An 18,995-nucleotide genomic window follows, 5' to 3' on the forward strand; every position below is an offset into this window, starting at 1 on the left:
GACCTGACCTGGTCTGGGAGCCAGAGGAGGTATCTCTGGGGAGTGACCTTTTGCTGAGAACTACAGGGTGGGTAGGAGTTAATTAGGGTGTGGGTTGGTGAGGCAGGGAGGGAGCTAGGGAAGAGAGAACAGCATTCCAGAAACAGCACGTGCAAAGAACCTAAGGCTGGAAAGGTGCCTGGTCCTCAAAGGAACTGGAAGGAAGCCAGGGTAACCAGAGCATAGAGAAAGGGGGTGTGGTGGGCGTGGAACCCAGACTCACGTCCCACAATGCCTAGTGGTCATAATATTAAAACAATTAGTCTGGACATCAGGGGCGAGAGGAGTGATGGAGACTTGGAGCAGAGTGGTGGGCATGGTGAAGTGGGTGGACTCAGGAGACATTTGGGAAGCAGAGTCCGTTGTTGGATGGGTGGGATGTAGGGCTGGGGCCATTATGCCTCCCGCTTATCAGTTCCCAGAATGCTTTCCCAGAAACTTTGTCAGGCTGCTGTCCCGAGCTTCATTTTGTAGCTGAAGAAGTAAGAAAACCCACTGGCAAGTGTAACCCTTTCTCCAGATCAGCCTTCTCGATGCTGGGCCATTGGTCTCTGGCTCACAAGCCTTCTATTCCTCACCCTAGTGCCCTGTGGGTTAGTTCAGCTTTCCCCACCTAGCACCGGACTGGGTAGGGGGCATCCAAGAGGCCAAGGTGGTGTGTGGGTGTGTGTCACACTTATCCCAAGAGGCTGCTCTGCTGTTAAATGAAGTAATGCATGTTAAGCGTGCCTGGCCTATAGTAAGGGCTGAACAAATACTAATTACTGCTGTGACTGTTACTACGTCCCCCAGTGCAAGGCCAGACCCATGGTGGGGGAGGATCTGGGGCCAAAGGCAATGGCATCTGTCCTCTTCTGACCACAGAAGCCCAGCCCAGAAACCATCTCAGCTCCACCATGGACAGAAGCCAGGGGAGGTGGTTTGTCCCCACAGAGCCACCATCCCCTCCACCCTTCTAGCTGCCTCTGGGGCATCATGGGCTGGATTAGGGAGAGGTTCATCTCTTAGGCAGGGTGAAGGGATGACCTGGGTAGGTTGAACAGGGCCTGGGGTGAGGGGGTGGGTCGTTTCAGGGGTGGAGCTGAGAACCTCTCCCTGCAGGGAGCCCCATGTGCCCTTGGGGAGACTTTCGGAATCTGCCAAGACCTGCCCTGGGAGGGGACATGGTCTCAGCTTGACTGGGACTGTGCACTCCCCTGAAAGAAACCAATGAGTGCACCTGTTGTCTCTGCTCAGGTGGTCAGACAACAGGAAGGACTTTCGGAGAGCCATTCCCAAAGTGCTCCCCCTGTCTCCTCTGAAATGAGGAGTGCAGAGTCAGAGGATGGATATGATGATTTTGGAGAGAAGTCATTGTAAGCATTCTCTTGCCTTTAAGAATGACTGCCTCTAACACAATCTAGTCTGAAAAAGGGCTCTGGCCTCGGTCTAGAACTCCTTGAACAACCAAAGCGAGACTCTTCCTAAGGTCCCACAGTTGCTCTGTCCTGCAGAAGAGCCTGCTTTTCTATAGGAGATGAGAAGGGTGATCCTGGGGCCTGGTTGGGGGCATGGAGAATGCAGTGAGGGAGGCTAGGTGGAGGAAATGAGGGCACCCTGCCACCTCTGGGGCTGTGAGGGAGATAAATGTGCCAAACCTGGGCCAGCAGGGGGCTCTGCCGCACGTGGGAGCTGCCTGCGTCTCTGACAAGACTGTGCATCCTTCAGGGTGCAGGCATGATTTCCTTGGAGTATGTGCACGAGAGAGCATGCAAAAACAGGGGCTTACCTCCATGTGCACACCCTTGTGTGTGTGTGTATATGTTATGGGTGGTGTGTAAGCATATATAGGCATGGAAAAGATGTGTGCTGAGGGGGGTCGGGCCTCAGGAGTCAGGAACCCCTCCCACGTAGCCTAGCTTTGGCTAGGAAAACTCTTCCAAGGTCCTGACACCTTGGGATGTGGCATCTCAAGAAACCGTGCATTCATAGTCCAGCCACTGATAGATGGTAGGTCCTCATGCCGAGGACCTACTGTGTGCGAGATTTAGACATCCCTGGCAGCCTAGAGCTCCCCCTGTGTGGGGACTACTAGGGTCCCAAAGATGACAACAGGGGCTCTGAGAAGGCACAATGGAGAAGGGTGGGAGGGAAAGGGCTTCCTGGCAGGAGGTACCCAGCTGTCCTGGGCAACCTCTGTGGGCAGGGCCTGCTCCTGGGCCCCAAGGGAAGACCTGTACATTTGTTCCATCTTCTTTCAACAATATTTATATTTTCTCATTTGAATTCTGACTCTGCCATTTTTTTTAGTACGTAGTAAAATATACACAACTTAAAATTTATCATTTTTTGAGAGAGGAATAACTCAGTGGTAGAGTGTGTACTTAGCATGCACAAGGTCCTCTGTTCAATCCCTGGTACCTCCATCAAAAAATAAAAAAGGAAAAGAATAAATACACTTTAAAAAATGCTCTCTGGTTAATATTCAATAAAAAATAAAATTTATCATTTTTAAGTGTGCAGTTCAGTGGCATTAAGTACATTCACATTGCTGTGTGACCATCACCACCGCACACCTCCAGAACTTTTTCATCTTCCCAAACTGAAACTCTATACCCACTAAACAATAACTTACATTCCCCTTTCCCCCAGCCTTTGGCAGCCACCATTCTGTTTCTTGTCTCTGCGAATCTAGGTATCTCATATCAGTAGAAACATACAATATTTGTACTTTTGTGTCTGGCTTATTTCACTTAGCATGTCTTCAAGTTTCATCCATGTTGTAGTGTGTGTTAGAATTTCCTTGCTTTTTTTTTTTTTTTTTTTTTTTTAGAATTTCCTTGCTTTTTAAAACCGAATAAAATTCCATTATATGTGTATACCACATTTTGTTTATCCATTCATCTGTCAATGGACATTTGGGTTGTTTCCACCTTTTGGCTATTATGAATAATGCTGCTATGAACATCATTGTAGAAATATCTATTTGAGTCTCTGCTTTCACTTCTTTTGGGTACATGGCCAGAAGGGAAATTGCTGGACCATATTATAATTCTATGTTTAATTTTTTGAGTAACCATCATATCGTTTTCCACCATTCTGCAGTCCCACCAGCAAGGCACAAGAGTTCCAATTTCTCCACATTCTTGCCATCAGCAAGTAATTTTTGAGAGCATACTATGTACAAAGCACTCTAGAGGTACAGATACATTTCTGAAAATTCAGTGGGTGTTGTCCTTAGGAAGCTCTCAGTCTACCAAGGAGACTCAGGTCAGGCCCTTGAGCAATCTCCAATCTGAGGGTAAAGACACAGGCCAGGATGTCTGGGAGACTCTGGACTAATACAGGCAAACAACAACCACAGCCAAAAAAGCAAACCCCTGCTCTCAGGGAGCCCAATCTGATAGAGGAAGCATAGCTTCTTCCTTTTGGGGAACAGACAGACCCAGAGCCCAGAGTGGATACACGGAGGGTGGTATTGAGACAGTTGAGGGGCTGCAGAGTGGAGTAAATCTGGGGGTGGAGAGGGCTTGTGGTGGGCCCTGGCCCACACTGGCGCGCTATTGCCTGGGCAGTGGCCCCGCTGTTTACTTTGTGGCTGGTTCCAGACTCACCCTTTTCTGCAAGTGCTTATTTCCCACCATGAGGAAAGATATTCATCTGTAGTTTCCCCTCCCTCTGGTGTCCCCAAGGAGGGACTTGGCTCTCCTGCTGGGAGAGGGCCCTGCCAGCCTGGCACCTTTGCCTTGTTCCTTGTTAGCTGGGAGCAGGCTCCATCCTGGGGTCTCATGTTGCCCACCCCTTCCCCACTCCCAAAGGGCCTACGGACAAGGCTCTGGGCCTGTGGAAGTTCTGCTGTGTAAGTGGGGGCTCCTGATGACTCCTCCCTGCTTGGGGGGAGGTGGGCATGTGGGAGCCCCTGGGGGGCCAGCAATGGGAGGTGGTGGTGTTGCCCACGAGATTAGGTCCGCCTGGATCTGTATAGACCTCTGTGAGTGTCTGCATGTGTCACAGTGTCTCTGTGTACACATGGCTGAATTGTCTGCACATCTGACTGTAAGTGGTTTGGTGTGTGAGAGTATGAATATCCAAAAGACAAGGAAAACATTTTGCAGTAACCTTGAGGGCATTTTGCTAAGTGAAATAAGTCAGACAGAGAAAGACAAACACTGTACGTATCTCGCTTGTATGTGGAATCGAAAACAAACAAACAGAAACCCCCAAACCCCAAGAGAACACATTGGTGGTTCCCAGAAGTGGGTGTGGGTGGGTGAAATGGGTGAAGGGAGTCAAAAGGTACAAACTTCAGTTATAAAATAAATAAGTTCTGGGGATGTAATGAACAGCATGGCAACAACAGTTAGTAATAGAGTATTGCATATTTGAAAGTTGCTAAGAGGGTAGATCTTAAAAGTTCTCATCACAAGGAAAAAAATTCCGTAAACTATGTATGGTGACAGGTATATAGACTTATTGTGATGATCATTTCCAAATATATATAAATACCTAATCATTGTGCTGTACACCCGAAACTAATACGTTGTATGCCAGTGTTACTGCGATAAAAATTTTTGTAAAAGAAAAAGAAAGAAAAAACAAAAGCTTGCATTGATTGAACCCCGACTACGTGCTCAGGATTGTCTTTAATTTACTTAACTCTCCCAACAACCCATGAGGTGGAACTTGGTGTTTTTCTCGTTTTATTGGTGAGGAACCGAGGCTCAAAGAGGTTAAGTAGCTCACCCGAGGTCTCACAGCCAGAAAGAGGTAGAGGCAGAGCTCGGACCCAGGAGTCCTGGACTTCTAGAGGACCCCAGAGCCCATGTGCTAACCCCTGAGCCATACTGCCACTGGAGGATCTAGGGGACTCTGTGCCGCGTGGGGTTGTGTTGGTCCCTCCTTGAGATGGCAGTGGGATTCCTGGCCTCACTAGTGCTTCCTCCTCTGTATTCTCTCACCCTCCCCTCCTCCAGCCTTTCTTGGCTCTGGTCCAGTTTCAGAGTGGGAGGGGAGTGTCACAGCACCCCAACTCAGAGCAAGACTGGCCCTAAATGGGGGGAGCACAGGGACTGGAGGGACCCTCTGGACCACCCTGCCCCTGCCATGGGCCAGACCGAGTGTGGGGTCCCCAGGTTCCCAGTGACACAGGGTTATTTGCACATAGAGGGTGCTGGGGAGACTCATGCCTGCTTGGCCGGCTCGTCAGCTTGGCCTGTTGGGGCATGTCTGGACTGCACACAAGTAGTGCTGGGAAGCAGGCATCTGAGTGGAGCAAAAGGGTGGAGGAGGACGGAGGGGGCGGCCGCCCTTGAGCGAGGAGACTGGGGCAGGGGTCAGAGGCCCGGGCGTGGGCGGGGCGGGCGGGCATGCCTCGGGTATCGCATTGCCTGCATGCCTGGGATGGACAGGCTGGCAGAGGATTTGCTCTGTCTGTGTGTCAGGTTGCGGGGTGGTTATGGGTCCCAGTTTGGTGCTGCACGAGTGTATGGAACCAGTTGGAGCTTTAGAAATGCCGGATGGTTTTCTTGGGGTGGGGGCATTGTTCGTCCTGTGGTTTGGAGTCTACATTCTGGGAGGAGGCACTAAGCAAGTCAGAGGAAGGAAAGGCAGGCGAATTGCCCTGAGTCCCTCTGTCTCTCACTTCCTGAACCACACGCCCTTCAGCGGTATCAGTTTCCCTCCTTCTCATACCACGTGACCCTTGGGATCAGGGATGCTCTCTTCTTCCTGGATTCCTGGTTGTCAGGCTGGCCCCCTGCTGTCTTCCGCTCCTCCACCCCAGGCCACCCTCTTGTTCAAAGGCTAACCTGGGAGGGCCCTAACCGCATCCTCAAATAAAGTGTCCCCTTCCAGAGGGAAGAGGCCCCGAACCCCTGACGCAGGGTCTCCTTTGGAGCAGACATTCAAGACTCGATTGTTGACTAGATGAATGAGAGGATAATGGAAAGAGATCTATTGGAGTTAGGAAGGCCTTGAACCAGTCACCTGTCCTTATTAAGCCTCGACTTCTGCATCTGAAAAATGGGTATAAAACAATCTCAAATAGCCAATTCTTAGGGTAAGGATCAAATGAGATAAAGTGAAAGTGCTTTCAAACAGGAAAGGATGATGATCTCATTTGGAGAGAGGAAGACTGGATGCCCTCCCTTTGGGGGTGCAACCCTCAAGCCCTCCCCCAGGGACCTTGGGGAAGATAAGGTTGAATGGATTTTGCAAGCTGGTCAAACTAGAGGATGATGGGAGGGACTGCTCAGCGGGGTAATTCCTGATTTGGGGGGAGGAAGCTGGGGAGGGTGTAGGGGAGGAGGACTCACACCAGGCAGGAAGGCTTGGAATAGAATCTCAGCTACGCCTGGTATTTCCCAGCCCTTGGCTCCCTCCCCCCACTGCAATCTGGGGCCCACCCCACATTCCTTTCCCAGAGGAAATGGGGGAGGGGGCTGAGAGGCTCCCCAGGCCTGGAAGATCATTTATTCAAACTATGTATAAGCTTCTAGGCCCTACTGTGTATCCCCTGGTCCTGACATCCTGTAGAGGCAGCTGGGATAGAGGTGTGGAGTGGGGCGGGGAGGTGTGCATTTGTGTTAGAGGAGGCTGTTACCTCCTTTTTAGGGCCTTGTTGCTCCTCCCAGGTTAGAGGGCAGGAGATGGGCGGCATATGTGGCTTATCGTTTCCCAGGTCTCTGAGGCCCTGGACACAGAAACCCCAGGCTGCTTCTCCACCCAGCCTCTCCCTGCGACCCTCAGGGCTGTCAGCAGTTTCAAGGGAGGGAGGTGGATCCTTGATCCAGACACACAGAAGCACCTGTTGGCCATGAGTGGGGAGGGTCAGTCCATTTCCTCGGAACCAGGGACTGGATTTGCAGCAAGAAGAAAGGAAGTTAGGCAGCAGGAGGGACTAACTGGCTGCTTGCTGGGAGAGCAGGTCAGACTCTGTGCAGGACATCCCTGTGGTCATTGCCCTCTGTTTGGGGCAGCAGAGTCTGACATGGCTGAGGACATCTTGGCGGTGCTTCCAGCTGGTCTGAGGGTCTGGCCTTTGGAGGGGATGACAGGGAGGTGCAGGGCAGGCTAGGGCAGGAGTGGTCCTGACCCAGAAGCCTTGGTCTTCTAGTGACTGGAGGTCTAGGGAGGTGCTGATGGGGATGCTCCGAGTCCTGCTCCCCCTAACTGCAGTCCTTTCCCGCTCAGCCCCAAGCTCTCCTGACTCAGCCCTGGTGGCAGCCTCGCTCTTCCCGTCTGGCTTCCGCCAGGGTGGGGGTGGGGGTCCAGCTCCAGCACAGGGGGCCCAGCAAGCGGCAAACAGGAAACAGGAGAACAAAACCGCTCCCTAGTCCCCACAGGCCTCACCCTCACCCTTCCTCCTCCCTCCCTCACTCCTGCCCACCCCCACCGTCCTCTGTTTCTCCTCCTTCTGCCCCTTGGTTTCCCCTCCTCTCCATGCCCCTCCATCTTTCTCCTCTACCTCCCACATGTACCTCCATCCTGGCTGAGGACAGCAGGTGATGGGACAAGGGAGGGAAAGGGGTGCTCACTCTTCTGCTTGGCTCTCCCTTCTAGTAACTGCACCCACAAGGGCCCAACCCTATGACTCTACCTCCCCCGACTCCTAGATTTGGGAGCAGAGTTGAGCTGGATCTGCTCCTCCCTTCCCCGATGCTGGTTAGAATTTAGGTATAAGATCCAAAGATGGAATGAGGGGCTCTGGGCTTGGAGTCCCAGTGTGGCTGTGATAAGTGGGGTGCTCTTTGACTTCCACTGCTTCCTTCTCTGAAAATTGGGTCAGAGCAGTGGCTCCAGACCCCAGTGAGCAGCTGTAGGGGGAAGCACACTGTTTGTGAACAGTCAAGTGGGATAGAAATGTTGGTGGCGATGACACACCTACTAGCCAAGGCCTCTGCGGGCCCCACCCGGGAAGGGGCCTGGGAAGAGAGAGAGCCAGGAAGGGGAGGAGGGCAAGGACTGCCATCCACTTGGGCTTCCTGTCTGACTCACATGCTGAGGGTGAGGCGGGGGCCAGCTTGGAGCCCATTGTCAGCTTGGTGATGGCCCCTCTGGGTAGAGCTAATGGGCAGTGGGTCCTGGGGAAGAGGGTCAGTCACATGTTCCCACGGTGGGTGGTTGGAAGGGTAGGGCATGACTCTGATGTGGGGTGATATGAGGGCTCTGCTCTCTGTGCAGGGCAGCATGTGTGCGCGTGTGCACGTGTGCACGTCCGTGAGTATGAGAGCTGAGGGGGCATGGTGGCCACGGACATGGAGCAGGTGTGATGGGCAGTGTGTGCACGTCCTGCATCTAATTTCATGGGGTTTGTGGATTTCTCTGTGGGGGGTGTGTGTATTGTACGGGTGCATATGTGGGGGGCTTGGTGTGCTTTTAGGGGCACAGTGGGTATGCTTGCAAATATGTCTCTGTGGGGATTTTGAGCCATTGTATACACGGGAGAGTGTCCAAAGTGTGTGCACACACAGAAGGGTGTCCACCTGCAATGAATATGTATGTGAGGGGAATAGTGTGTGTGTGTTTCTGTGTGGCATGTGGACAGAGGGAGAGTGTGTGTGTGTACGTTGGTGTATGGGTGTGGGGTGGGTAGGGTGTGGGGGGGTGTCTAGATGTGTGTGGTGTGGGTCTGTAAGGGTGGGTAAGGTGTGTTTACACGTGTAGCGTGGGAATGCGTATTTCTCTGGGACGCAGGAAGCTGGATGAGCTTTGGCTGGGAGGAGTATAGCATGCGGGAGGGTACAGTGAGTTTTTGTCTGAGTAGGGGGTGAGGGGTGTGTGCGCGCCCATATGGGATGTGCAGTGTGACTGCGGGGGCGCTATGTAGGGAGGGCCTCTCGTGTGTGGGTGTGTGAGTGTGGGATGGGGCGGCCGCGGACAGGGGCCGCCCCGAAGGGGGAGGTGTCTGCCCTGCGCGACTCGCCGATGTGTCCGGGTTCGGGCGCCTTCGGCCTGGAGGCGCGGGAGGCGCGGGAGGCGCGGAGCCGCTCCAGCCGTCCTGCCGCCGTCCGCGCGGGCCGTCCGTCCCCTCGGAGCCCCAGGGCCCCGGGCCCGCGGCTCCGGGGGGCGGGCGAGGACCCCCGGGGCCCGCCCGCCGCCCTCTGGGGGGCCGAGGACGCCGCCCGCCGGGCGCCGAGGAACGGCCGCCAGCCCCCTCGCGGCGCGCCCCGCTCCGGAAGCCGGGCCCGCGTCGCGCTGGGGCCGGGGTGGCGGCCGGGCCCGGGGCCCCCCGCCGGCCGCGGCGCTCGTAGGTAGCGCCCTGTGGCGAGTGGAGCGCGCGGGGGCCGGGGGCTGGCGCTGGGAGCGCGCCGTCGGCGTGGACTGCAGCGCCCCAGAGCCGCGCTGCCTCTGGCTGCCCTGCCTCAGCCACAGCGACCGCCGCGCGCCGGGGCCGCGCCTGGCCAGGGTGAGCGCTGCGGGGCTGACGGGGTCGGGGTCGGGGTCGGGGGCAGGGCCCGGGCCAGGCCTTGCCCGGGTGGGTGGGACAGGGCCACCAACTCTCTGAGATCTTTGAGCTGTGTTGGCTCTGCATTCCGGGACCGATGCTCCAGAGTCCAGAGTGACTGAGGAGCCGGAAAGCTGCGGGTGAGGGCGACAGGGCTGTGGCCTAGAGCTTTTCCAGGGATGCTGGATGACAATCCCTAGTCTGAGTGGTGGCCTCCAGTGGGCTCAAGCCTCTTGGTTTACAAGTCGTGGAAGGCTGGAAGGGACCAGGGTTGTTTGAAGAGATGCCTGGGCATGGAATCCTGGAGAGTTTGGGCTGAGAGTGACCCTGAGTCAGAGCCAGGCAGAGGTACCACTAATGGAGTAGGGGGCATCACTCTGCCCTCTCCCTGGTAGGGAACCTGGGCACAGGGGCACAAGGGTTTTCAAGTGCGCCAGGGAAGCTGAGGTGGCAGAATGGGCCCCAGCAGGTAGTGAGTGATCTCAGGGTAAGGACTGACAGGGCTGGAGAGGGGGTGGGGACAATGTTTCTGATGTCCGGGATCGACCAGGCTGGTAGGGTGTGAGTCACAGTGGGCACCATGCCCAGCGTGAATGCTGTGCTCCCTGCAATGACCTCTTTATACTCCTGGGGAGGGGAGAGGAGCAGGACTCCTGGGTTCTAGTTCCTGGTCTTGCCAACCCACCACGTGCCAGTTCTTGTCCAATTTATGACCCTGGGGCCATCTGCCCTTCTCCCACCATTGGTATTTCTGGATATCTTTCTTTCCTGACATGATGGTGGGAGCATTTGGAAATAGATCTGGACCAGAGAGCATTCATCAGTGATGTCCCCGTGTCCCCCAAGCCTCTCTCCATCCTCTTGTCTCTGTGCCTATCTCAGAGAGCAGGGTTAGGGATGTTTGTACCCTTTCCCAATCTAATTACCTTCCATTGCTGGCTCCTTCTCCATTTCTGCATCTTCCCCTCTGCTTCTGCACTTCCCTCCCTCTCAAGATGAGAGCAAGATCCAGTGTGGTCCCAGATCAGAGGGGAGGAGAGGAAGAGAAACATGCATGTATAACAGCATGAAGGACTGAGGTTAAATCTAAGGTAGAAATTCCCACAGTGGAGCCGCCAAATCTGGCTGTTGATGGGGGCTGCGGTGTCTCCTCTTCAAGCAGGGGTGTGGTAGCTGTGGCAGGGGGATTACCGCACTGACATTCTCAAGAGCCTCGTTGGCAGGGATGGGGGAAGGGAGACTGGAAGGAAGGCAAAGAGGAAAGGGAGAGGCAGAGATAAGGGAGGAGGCGCCAGGGGTGCCTGGGTGAGGAGAGGACCTGAGAGAGAAAGGCCTGCCCACTGCACTGGATTACAGCCCCCCCACCCCCATCCCCCAGGAGTGGCACCCCCAGGCAGCTGGCAGCTCCAGGCAGGATGTGTACTGGGGGAGGGGTGGGGGGCGTGTGGGGACCTGTCCCAGCCACTTCTCATCACTGGGGCAGCTGGTGGCTTAAACCTTAATCCAGGACACCAGCCAAACAATAGGCCCTGCAAACAGCCTCAGCTCAGCCTGGGTGGAGGGCATGTTGGGGAGGCAGCCCACACTGGGGAGGAATAGGGCTTCTGGTAGGAGGGGGCAGTGGAGGGTCCCCCGAGGCCCTCTTCTCTCTCTGATCAGTTCCTTGCCCGGTCAGCAGAGATAGGAAAGCCAGGGGATTTCAGACCTCAGCAGAATTCCCAGAGAATTTTCTCCTCTGGCCTCCTCGGACCCCCATGGGGTGTGGGGCTCAGTGGGTGAGTCCAGACTATAGCCACAAGTGGGAGGAGCTGAGGGGCCATCACTGGACCTCTGGCCTGATGCCAGAATCCCAGCTAAAGCCTCTTGGACTGAGGGTCATCCAGCTTTTGCTTGGACCCTTGCAAGGGCAGAGAGTTCATGACCTCATCCGGGTAGCGTTCCAGACATGTATGACTAGAATGGTCTCCCTGGCCCAGAGATGCACTCAGCCTCTTCCACCTGACTGTGTCCTCTGGGACTATACGAAGCAAGCCTGTTGCCTCTGTCACATTCTTCTTAAATCTTCTGAGATTTGTCCCCTTTCCAAACCTCCTACTCCATGCAGAAATCCCTAGCATAGGCCTGGACATGGGGCTGGCTCCTTCCACCAGATGTGTAAATGGGAGGGTGGGTGGATGCGGGCAGGAACTTCTTAGTATCAGGACATCTGAGTGGTAGACTCGAGATGGTGAAGGAAGGGGAACTTCGTAGTGAAGTCAGAGCTCTTCACCCCAGAACTGGTGGGCTTCTTCGCTCTGTGCCCAGCCATGCCTTTCTTCCCACCACTGAAGGCTCCTGCCTGGTGCCAAGGAGGAGTGAGGGGGTGAGGATTGTTGAGGGTTGGAGGGGGTTCTTGCCCTCTGAGGGGTTTGGATTAGGGACACCAGGCAGATGAGGCTGCCCAAGGTCAGGGGTTAAAGAACCCCCAAGGGCGCCCTCCTGACTTCTCACTAGGCAGCCTGCCCTTGACTCTCATCTCCTCTGATCTGCCTCTGCCTCTCTGTGCACCCATCTCTCTGAGATCCTCCTGTCCCCTACTTTCCCTCTCTGTCTGAGCAGGGCATCTGAAGGGCACCCGTCCCCGTCTCAGGCACTGACTTCCTCTTCTCCCTCTTGCCCCAAAACAGAGCTGTGTGCCCCTAAACCCTTGTCTTCAGACCCTCTGCCCTGTCATCTTGGGGAATCCCAAGTATTCCAGTGGGTCGGCCAGAGGGCAGCTGAGTGCCCCTCTACCCTCACCCAGTTGGTTCCCTGCTCAGTTCTGGTGAACCAGCCAGGCCTCGGAGCTGGGCTTCGAACCTGAGTCCCCTCAGTCGTCTGAGGTCTGGTTGGCTCCCTTGTAGCTCTTAGTTCCCCACCTGTGCCTGCTGCTGCTTCTGCAGGATGCACGTGTGTGCCGCTCTGTCTGTGCATGTATGTGTCTGTGTGCGCGTGTCTCATGTCTACATAAGTGTGCGTATGTCTGCTCACCTGTGTGTGGGCACATGAGTGTGCTTCTCTGGGTGTTTGTGGTGTGTTCTGTCTGTGTGAGTGTGTGTGCACGTGTCTGTGTCTGCATATCTGTGTGTGCGTGTGTGAGATTGTGCAGCCGGCAGGGATGAGCTCAGACAGCAGCCCGCACTTCCCGGACAGGAAGGCTGTGTGTCCAGTGCCCGGCACATAGGAGGTGCTCCGTCAAAGTTGACTGAACTGAACCGAATGAAAACCTGGCTCGCTGCACTGTAATTTCCCTGGACACAAGCTGTCATGAGGGGACTGAGGAAAGAAAGAAGGGAGAAGCTGTTGGGCTGGTGAGGGTGGGAGAGGAAGGAAGGTGAGAGGAGGGGGTCAGGGCAGAGGAGGGTCTGTGGACCCTGGCAGTCCCCCTCAGGTCTGTAGGAGACCGTGTGCAGACCAGCCTCTCACCCTTGCTCCCTGTGCTCCCACAGCTGCCACTGGGCCCGAGAGATGGGTGCTCGCCTGGGCGGCCCCTCCCTTGGCAGGGCCCTCGGACGCTCTTGCTACACAAAAGCCTCCGGGATGGCTTTGGCTTCACCCTGCGCCACTTCATCGTGTACCCGCCCGAGTCGGCTGTGCACTGCAGCCTGAAGGTACGCCCTGTGCCCTGCCGGCCTGGCCTCAGCGAGCTTTTGGGGGTGGGGGGATTCCTTTGTACTGTCTCCTCCAGGGTGCTACTGTGGTCTGGGAAGAGGGTCACTGGAAGGCGGGACAGCCCTGGCTGCCATTTGCATGGTGTGATCATGGACAAGCCCCCTCCCTGCTCTGGGCTTAGCCTTCTCAGGAGCAGGGGCACGTGGCTGGCTGGGGCAAGGAGCTAGAGGTGGGGGAGCCAGGGTGCTGACCCCCACCCTGGACTCTGGAAGGTGAACAACTTCTTGGAGAGATGGAGTTCTGGAGGCCACCTGTCTACTGGCCACTTCTGAGCTGGATTTCTTGGTCACTCTCCCCTGGGAGAAGGTGGAAGTGTCAGGAAGGAGGCCTGAGTTCTCAGGAAGTCTGTCCTCACACACCCGTGGGATCGCTCCTGGAGCACCCCAGGCCCAGGCTGGCCTTGCTCTGTGCCCTGGAAAGAGCCCTGGGCTGGGCTGGAGCCCTGGATTCTAGTCCTGGTACAACTCCTAACTCACTGTGGGTCTTGGGGTGGCCTCACTCTCCCTGGGCTCCATTGCTCCTGCTGTCACCTGAGGGCATTTATCTATTTGACCCTTAAGAGTCCTTCCAGCCCTAATGTAAATGTTAAGTTCTTTGAGTCCAGGAACCAGGGCTATTCAGCCCAAGCCATGGAGTGGGCTGGAAGAGGGGGTCCCTGACAGTGAAGTAGGTGTGCAGGAAGACATGAGGAGGGCAGGCACCAGGGCTCCCCAAGAGGGCCCAGCTCCCTTCCCCCACCTCTCTCCCAGCAGGAGAGGGAGAAAGATTTATTTTGGAGTCTATGAACCTGTTTCTCCCCTCCCCCAGGGCTGGGACCAGGCTGCACAGCTGTTGGGGGACTCTCCCTTAGGAGCTTAGTCCCACCTGCCAGAGAATCAAGAATCTCTGCCCGTGTCTGTGTGCTTGCACGTGTCTCTTTGTATGCACACGTGCGTGCATGGTATGCTAGTCATGTCCAAGCACGCGTGTCTATCTAGACATGTGCATAGGGGTGTCAGTATATACACTTCATGTGTACATGTTGCTGTGCAGCTCTTCCACCCATGTCTGAATCTGGGGTCCCCTGCATAAACTCTTCTCCTTGGCTGCAGCTTTGCCTAAGGGTGTAAGTGGGGGCTGAAGATGTTGGGGAGCAGTGCCTCACTCCTTATGCCCAAGGACAGCAGCCCCCTGTTCCCTGGACCCTCCCAGTCCTTCCTTCCCTCCTTCTCCAGAATGCCCCTCCTTCCTGACCCTTCCACCTTCTCTCAGGGGAGGGTGACCAGGGCAGAAGCAGCCTGAGTTGTCTAGGCTGGGTGGGGAACCTGGCTCAGAGAGACATCGCTCACATGGGGCATTGGAAGACCCAGGGGCAGGGCAAGCCAGGGATGAGCTCCATCCCTTTCCAGAACCTGCCCAGGGCTGGGAGCCTGCGGGGAGCTCAGCCGTCTAGATGCATCTGTCTGCCTCTGCCACCCGCTCACTGTGCTGTCAGCTCACATCAGCTGGCAGCACCCCTCATGGGAGGGCAGGCGCAGAGGGACCGCTCTCCAGCAGAGCCCAGCAGCCTTCCGGTCCTGGCTGTGGTGCCCAAGAGTCCTGGGTTCCAAGCACTGGCTCTGCTACTGTCTCTGAGTGGCCCCGGACAAGTCACACCCTGTCATCTGTTAAATGGGTGATCTTTGGAGACCATTAGACAAGATAACCCCAAAGGTCTTATCCGGCTCTAAAATGCCGCAGCCCGCTGCCCCATCCCCTCCCCACCAGGATGATCCCAAAGGCCTCCCTAGTGGGTCTCCTCGACTCCATTCTTAGCCCTGCACCTCGATGCCAGAATCCTCTTTGCTAACTGGTATTTTCACGTCCACTCTCTCCCACTCAAGAACCTTCACTGGCTCCTTCTTTTTCTCCTTTCAAACCTGAAAGCTTTAGTTTGACTTTTGTCCCTTGTTGGTGTTGACTCCTTTCTCCTTCAGCTCAGCTGACCCAGTCCTCCGTGAGCTTGTGTATTTCTGCCACCCAGGGCCTCCACACTCCACTCGCCTCACCCAGGACACCTTCTTCCAGCCATCCTCAAACTTGCCTTAAAATCCCCTCCCCCAGAGGGACGCTAATCAGGCCTTCCCTCCCCATTCTCTCGGGGCTGATAGCCACTGTTTGCACTTGTCTTGCCTGCTTATCTGTGTCTGCCTGGGTTCTGTCTGTGCTAGTGTGTTTGGTCTCTCCCCATCTGGGCTTCGAGCTTCCCAGGAAAAGGGGTCGGGAGTCCCCCATTGGATTGGGGGTTTTCAGGTGGCTGAGATGCTGACAGGCATGAGAGAGGGCTGCAGTTCTTGGGGAACCTTGCTTGGGACTTGACCCCCTCTCGTCAACACCCCTCCCACCCCCTCTGGCTGCAGGGCTAGCGAAGGACGATAAGAGGGGAGGCTGCTGGGTGGGGGAAATTGAGGGGCCCACCCAGGAGGAGCTGGGCCTCCCACTGTGCTGCTGAGGGCCCACATCCCTCTCTTTCCCGCAGGAGGAAGAGAATGGAGGCCGAGGAGGAGGTAAGGAGTGGTGGGGTGGGGGTGGGGTGGGGTGGCTGGACACCAGGGGCTTGGGCCCATCTGGGACTTGCCCTACGGCTTCTATGTCTCTCTCTGTCCACCACATCAGCCTGGATTCTGCTGCACCCCGACCCTTGATGGCTGCTCTTGTCTTTGCTTTTCCCTGCGTGTCCACTCTGGACATCTGCTCACTCTGTCCTTTTCTCACATTTGTTTTCCCCTGGGTCTGTTCATTCTGAGCTAGGGATGGCATTCTGGGAGTGGATGGGTTAGTTTCTAAGGCCCTCCCAGCCTCGATGGAGGCACAAGCAGGGTCTGCAGAGCCTGGGGGCTGGTGGTCGTGCACCGCTGATCAAGGGCTGTCCTTGGGGTTAGAGACACTGGGGTTCTCAGGCATAAGGGGGGACTCTCAGATGTGAGTCTAACTCCCCTGGCTGTCACTCTTACTCTCCCAGAGGGCCCCCTCCTGGAACCCAGGCTCCCCTGGGTATTCAAGGCAGACCTTCTTACACAGGCAGACATCCTCCTCTGCCACTGGGGCATCTGCTGACAACCATGGGGACACTGTCTTCCTGAATCCCCATAGCAGAGGCCCGTGGTGTAGGAAGAGCCAGCAGACCTAGGACAGGCCCATTTCTCAGATGGGGACAGCAGCAGAGCTGGGGTGGCATGTGATATCACAAAGGGACAAGTGCCTGTCCCAGTATCCTCAGGCCTCTAGGTGGAGCCCCTTGACCCTGGGGAAGGGAGTGGGGTGGGTGGTGCAGCTGTCTCTCTCTGCTGTGTATCTTCAGGACTTTTAGGACATCCTTCCTTGTCTTGTGACTTGTGTGTGTGCATCTGTCTGTCTGTCTCACTAGACAGTGAGCTTGGGACGGGCAAGGGCCACGTCTGACTACTTTCTAGCACAGTGCCGGGATGCAGAAGCCATTGAAGGAGCGACTCTGTGTGTCCCTGTAGATATTCATTCTCCCAGCCGTGTGCTTTTGTCTGATCCTGTGCATCCATGTCTGTGTTTGTGTCCGTGTGAGTGCGATTGTTTTCTGAGCGCGTGTCCCCTGTGTGTGTAGCTGTGCATGGGTGTGACCTTCAGCAGCCACCCCCAGCTAACCTGGCTGATGCTCACCAGGACCCTCCCCTCGGCACCGCCTGGAGCCCATGGATACCATCTTTGTCAAGAATGTGAAGGATGATGGCCCTGCCCATAGGGCAGGGCTTCGCACAGGTGAGCTGTGCCAGTTACCTGGCTCCTCGGACCCCTCTGGATCTCTTCTCTGTACCCTTTGGTTAGGAGGGAATTCTGGGATCCGGGTGTCGGGGAAGCTCCCGTCCCTCATTGTCATCCATATGTGGTGCAGGGGTTCTCAGGTGGGGCCATTGACACCATTTGGCCGGCTCACCTGTGGCCCTGTCCCTTGTCCCCAGGAGATCGGCTGGTGAAGGTGAATGGGGAGAGTGTCATCGGGAAGACCTACTCCCAGGTCATAGCTCTGATCCAGAATAGGTGAGCGCCCCTGCCTCCTCTCTCCCTCGGGAGCCCCCAGCCCACTCCTGAGTGCCTGCACACCCCACCCCCTTGCCCCTGGTGGTGCCCTGGCGACCAGGATCCCTGTTCTCCCAGACCCTGTTGCCTCAGCCTGGCCTGACCCCCTGCCCTGTCTCTGTAGCGATGATACGCTGGAACTCTCCATCATGCCCAAGGACGAGGACATCCTCCAGCTGGTGAGTCCTGCCCTGCTGTCTGAGGTGAAGGACCCTGGGTGCTGTGGGCAGGATACAGCCCTTCTCCTTGGGCCTCCCTCCTGTGTCAGCCCGTCTGGGAGGCAGAGAAGAGAGTGTAGGGGGCAGCACCCGCCCAGCATTGCCCAACAGGGAATGCCAGGCCCATTCCTGGGCTGGGGCTGCTTGTTGCTTCATTCAGGGCTGTGCTGTCCTGAGGGAGGGGGAGGCGCTGGCCTTGGCCTGCAGGATTCCTGCCAGGGTATCGGGAAGGAGGGTGGCCCAGTGGGCCCTGCCAGACTGGCACGTTCCTGTGGCTCCCAAGAGATGCCTGTTCCCTGCTCCCCTCCCTGCCTGGCCAAGAGTGAGCGTGTCTCCTGTAGATGTGTCCCCATACACGCGCACACGCGCACACACACACACACACACGACACTCCCCACCCTACTATCATGTGCTCCCACTCACACTACATACCACAGACCACCTGATGCACAAGCAGAGCACACTAGATACACAGCCGCACAACACAACTTGAAGCCCCACCCTTCGTCTAGCATGAAACACACCACAGGGTGTGATAATGCACACAGCACACCGGACACACCACACCAGGCATATGCCACCATCCATAGCACCCCTCAGTGCTGCACACAGGCACACACACTACCCCAGACACATCACAGAGCACCACAAACATCAAAACTGCACAACACACTCCTCAGCTTCTCAAATTCCCGCAACGCCACACACTTACACCCGGATGTCTCACCACCACGACACGAACACTTATGACCTCACAAATGCTTGCTGTTGTCAGAGCACGAATGCCCACAAACATCACAGCCGCGCTCACCAATGTCCCGACAACCCTGACTTACACAGTCACAATGCTCTGTGCTGACGCCCCTTCCTCCACACCTAGAACTTGGCATTCAGCCCACCACTCACAGAGCAGGTACCACAGACGTTGCACGCAGCATTCCCTGTGCTTGCACGTGTCCCTGTTTACCCTGCACACTCTGTGTGCGTGCACAAAGGGGCACACATGCGCACACACGCACACATGCTGCCTTTCTCTCTGTTTTCCCCCATCTCTGACCCAGAGCCCAGGGCAGCCCTCTCTGCCCAGTACCCTGGTCTCATGGGTGCCAGCCAGATGCCAGCTTGCTGGCCCCCAAGGTCACTGCCCCCCATGAGAGGGCTGAGGGCCAAGCCTGGGAGGCCCTGGGAGCCGCCGTGCTGGCTTCTGCCCTGGCTGTGCTCTCATAATCACTGTAATCACAGTGCCATGCTTGGCATCATGCCCCTCTGGGAACCTCCACCCCATGACCTCGATTGTCCCCTTGCCCTTCCTGGGGAGGGGGAGGCAAGGATGGGGGCCCAGAGAGATGGACAGCTCCCCCCAAGTCTCAAAGGCCCTTCCTGTACACCTCCTGGAGGCTGAGGGAGGCACGCTGTGGGAGGGGGTAACAGGGTGGAACCTAGGGCGTTGCTCGCTCTCCTGCCGGAGGGGGGCAGGGTGGGGCAGTGGCCTTGGGCTCTGCGGCCCAGGCCAGGGGTGGGCAGGCAGCCTCAGATGTCAGCATCTGGGGGCCTC

At 56.4% G+C, this 18,995-nt stretch overlaps 1 protein-coding gene across 1 annotated transcript in view; it reads left to right on the forward strand.

The window, feature by feature from the left end:
* The window catches only part of ARHGAP23 (Rho GTPase activating protein 23), a 53,838-nt gene that overhangs the window by 11,288 nt on the left and 23,555 nt on the right, over positions 1 to 18,995 (forward strand). The window contains 5 exon segments of the mRNA XM_032498664.1: positions 12,931 to 13,092; positions 15,651 to 15,678; positions 16,808 to 16,903; positions 17,104 to 17,182; positions 17,346 to 17,400. Of these exon segments, the coding sequence (XP_032354555.1) occupies positions 12,931 to 13,092; positions 15,651 to 15,678; positions 16,808 to 16,903; positions 17,104 to 17,182; positions 17,346 to 17,400 (420 nt within the window).

The sequence above is a fragment of the Camelus ferus genome, chromosome 16 (assembly GCF_009834535.1).
Source record: "Camelus ferus isolate YT-003-E chromosome 16, BCGSAC_Cfer_1.0, whole genome shotgun sequence".
Lineage (NCBI taxonomy): Eukaryota > Metazoa > Chordata > Mammalia > Artiodactyla > Camelidae > Camelus > Camelus ferus.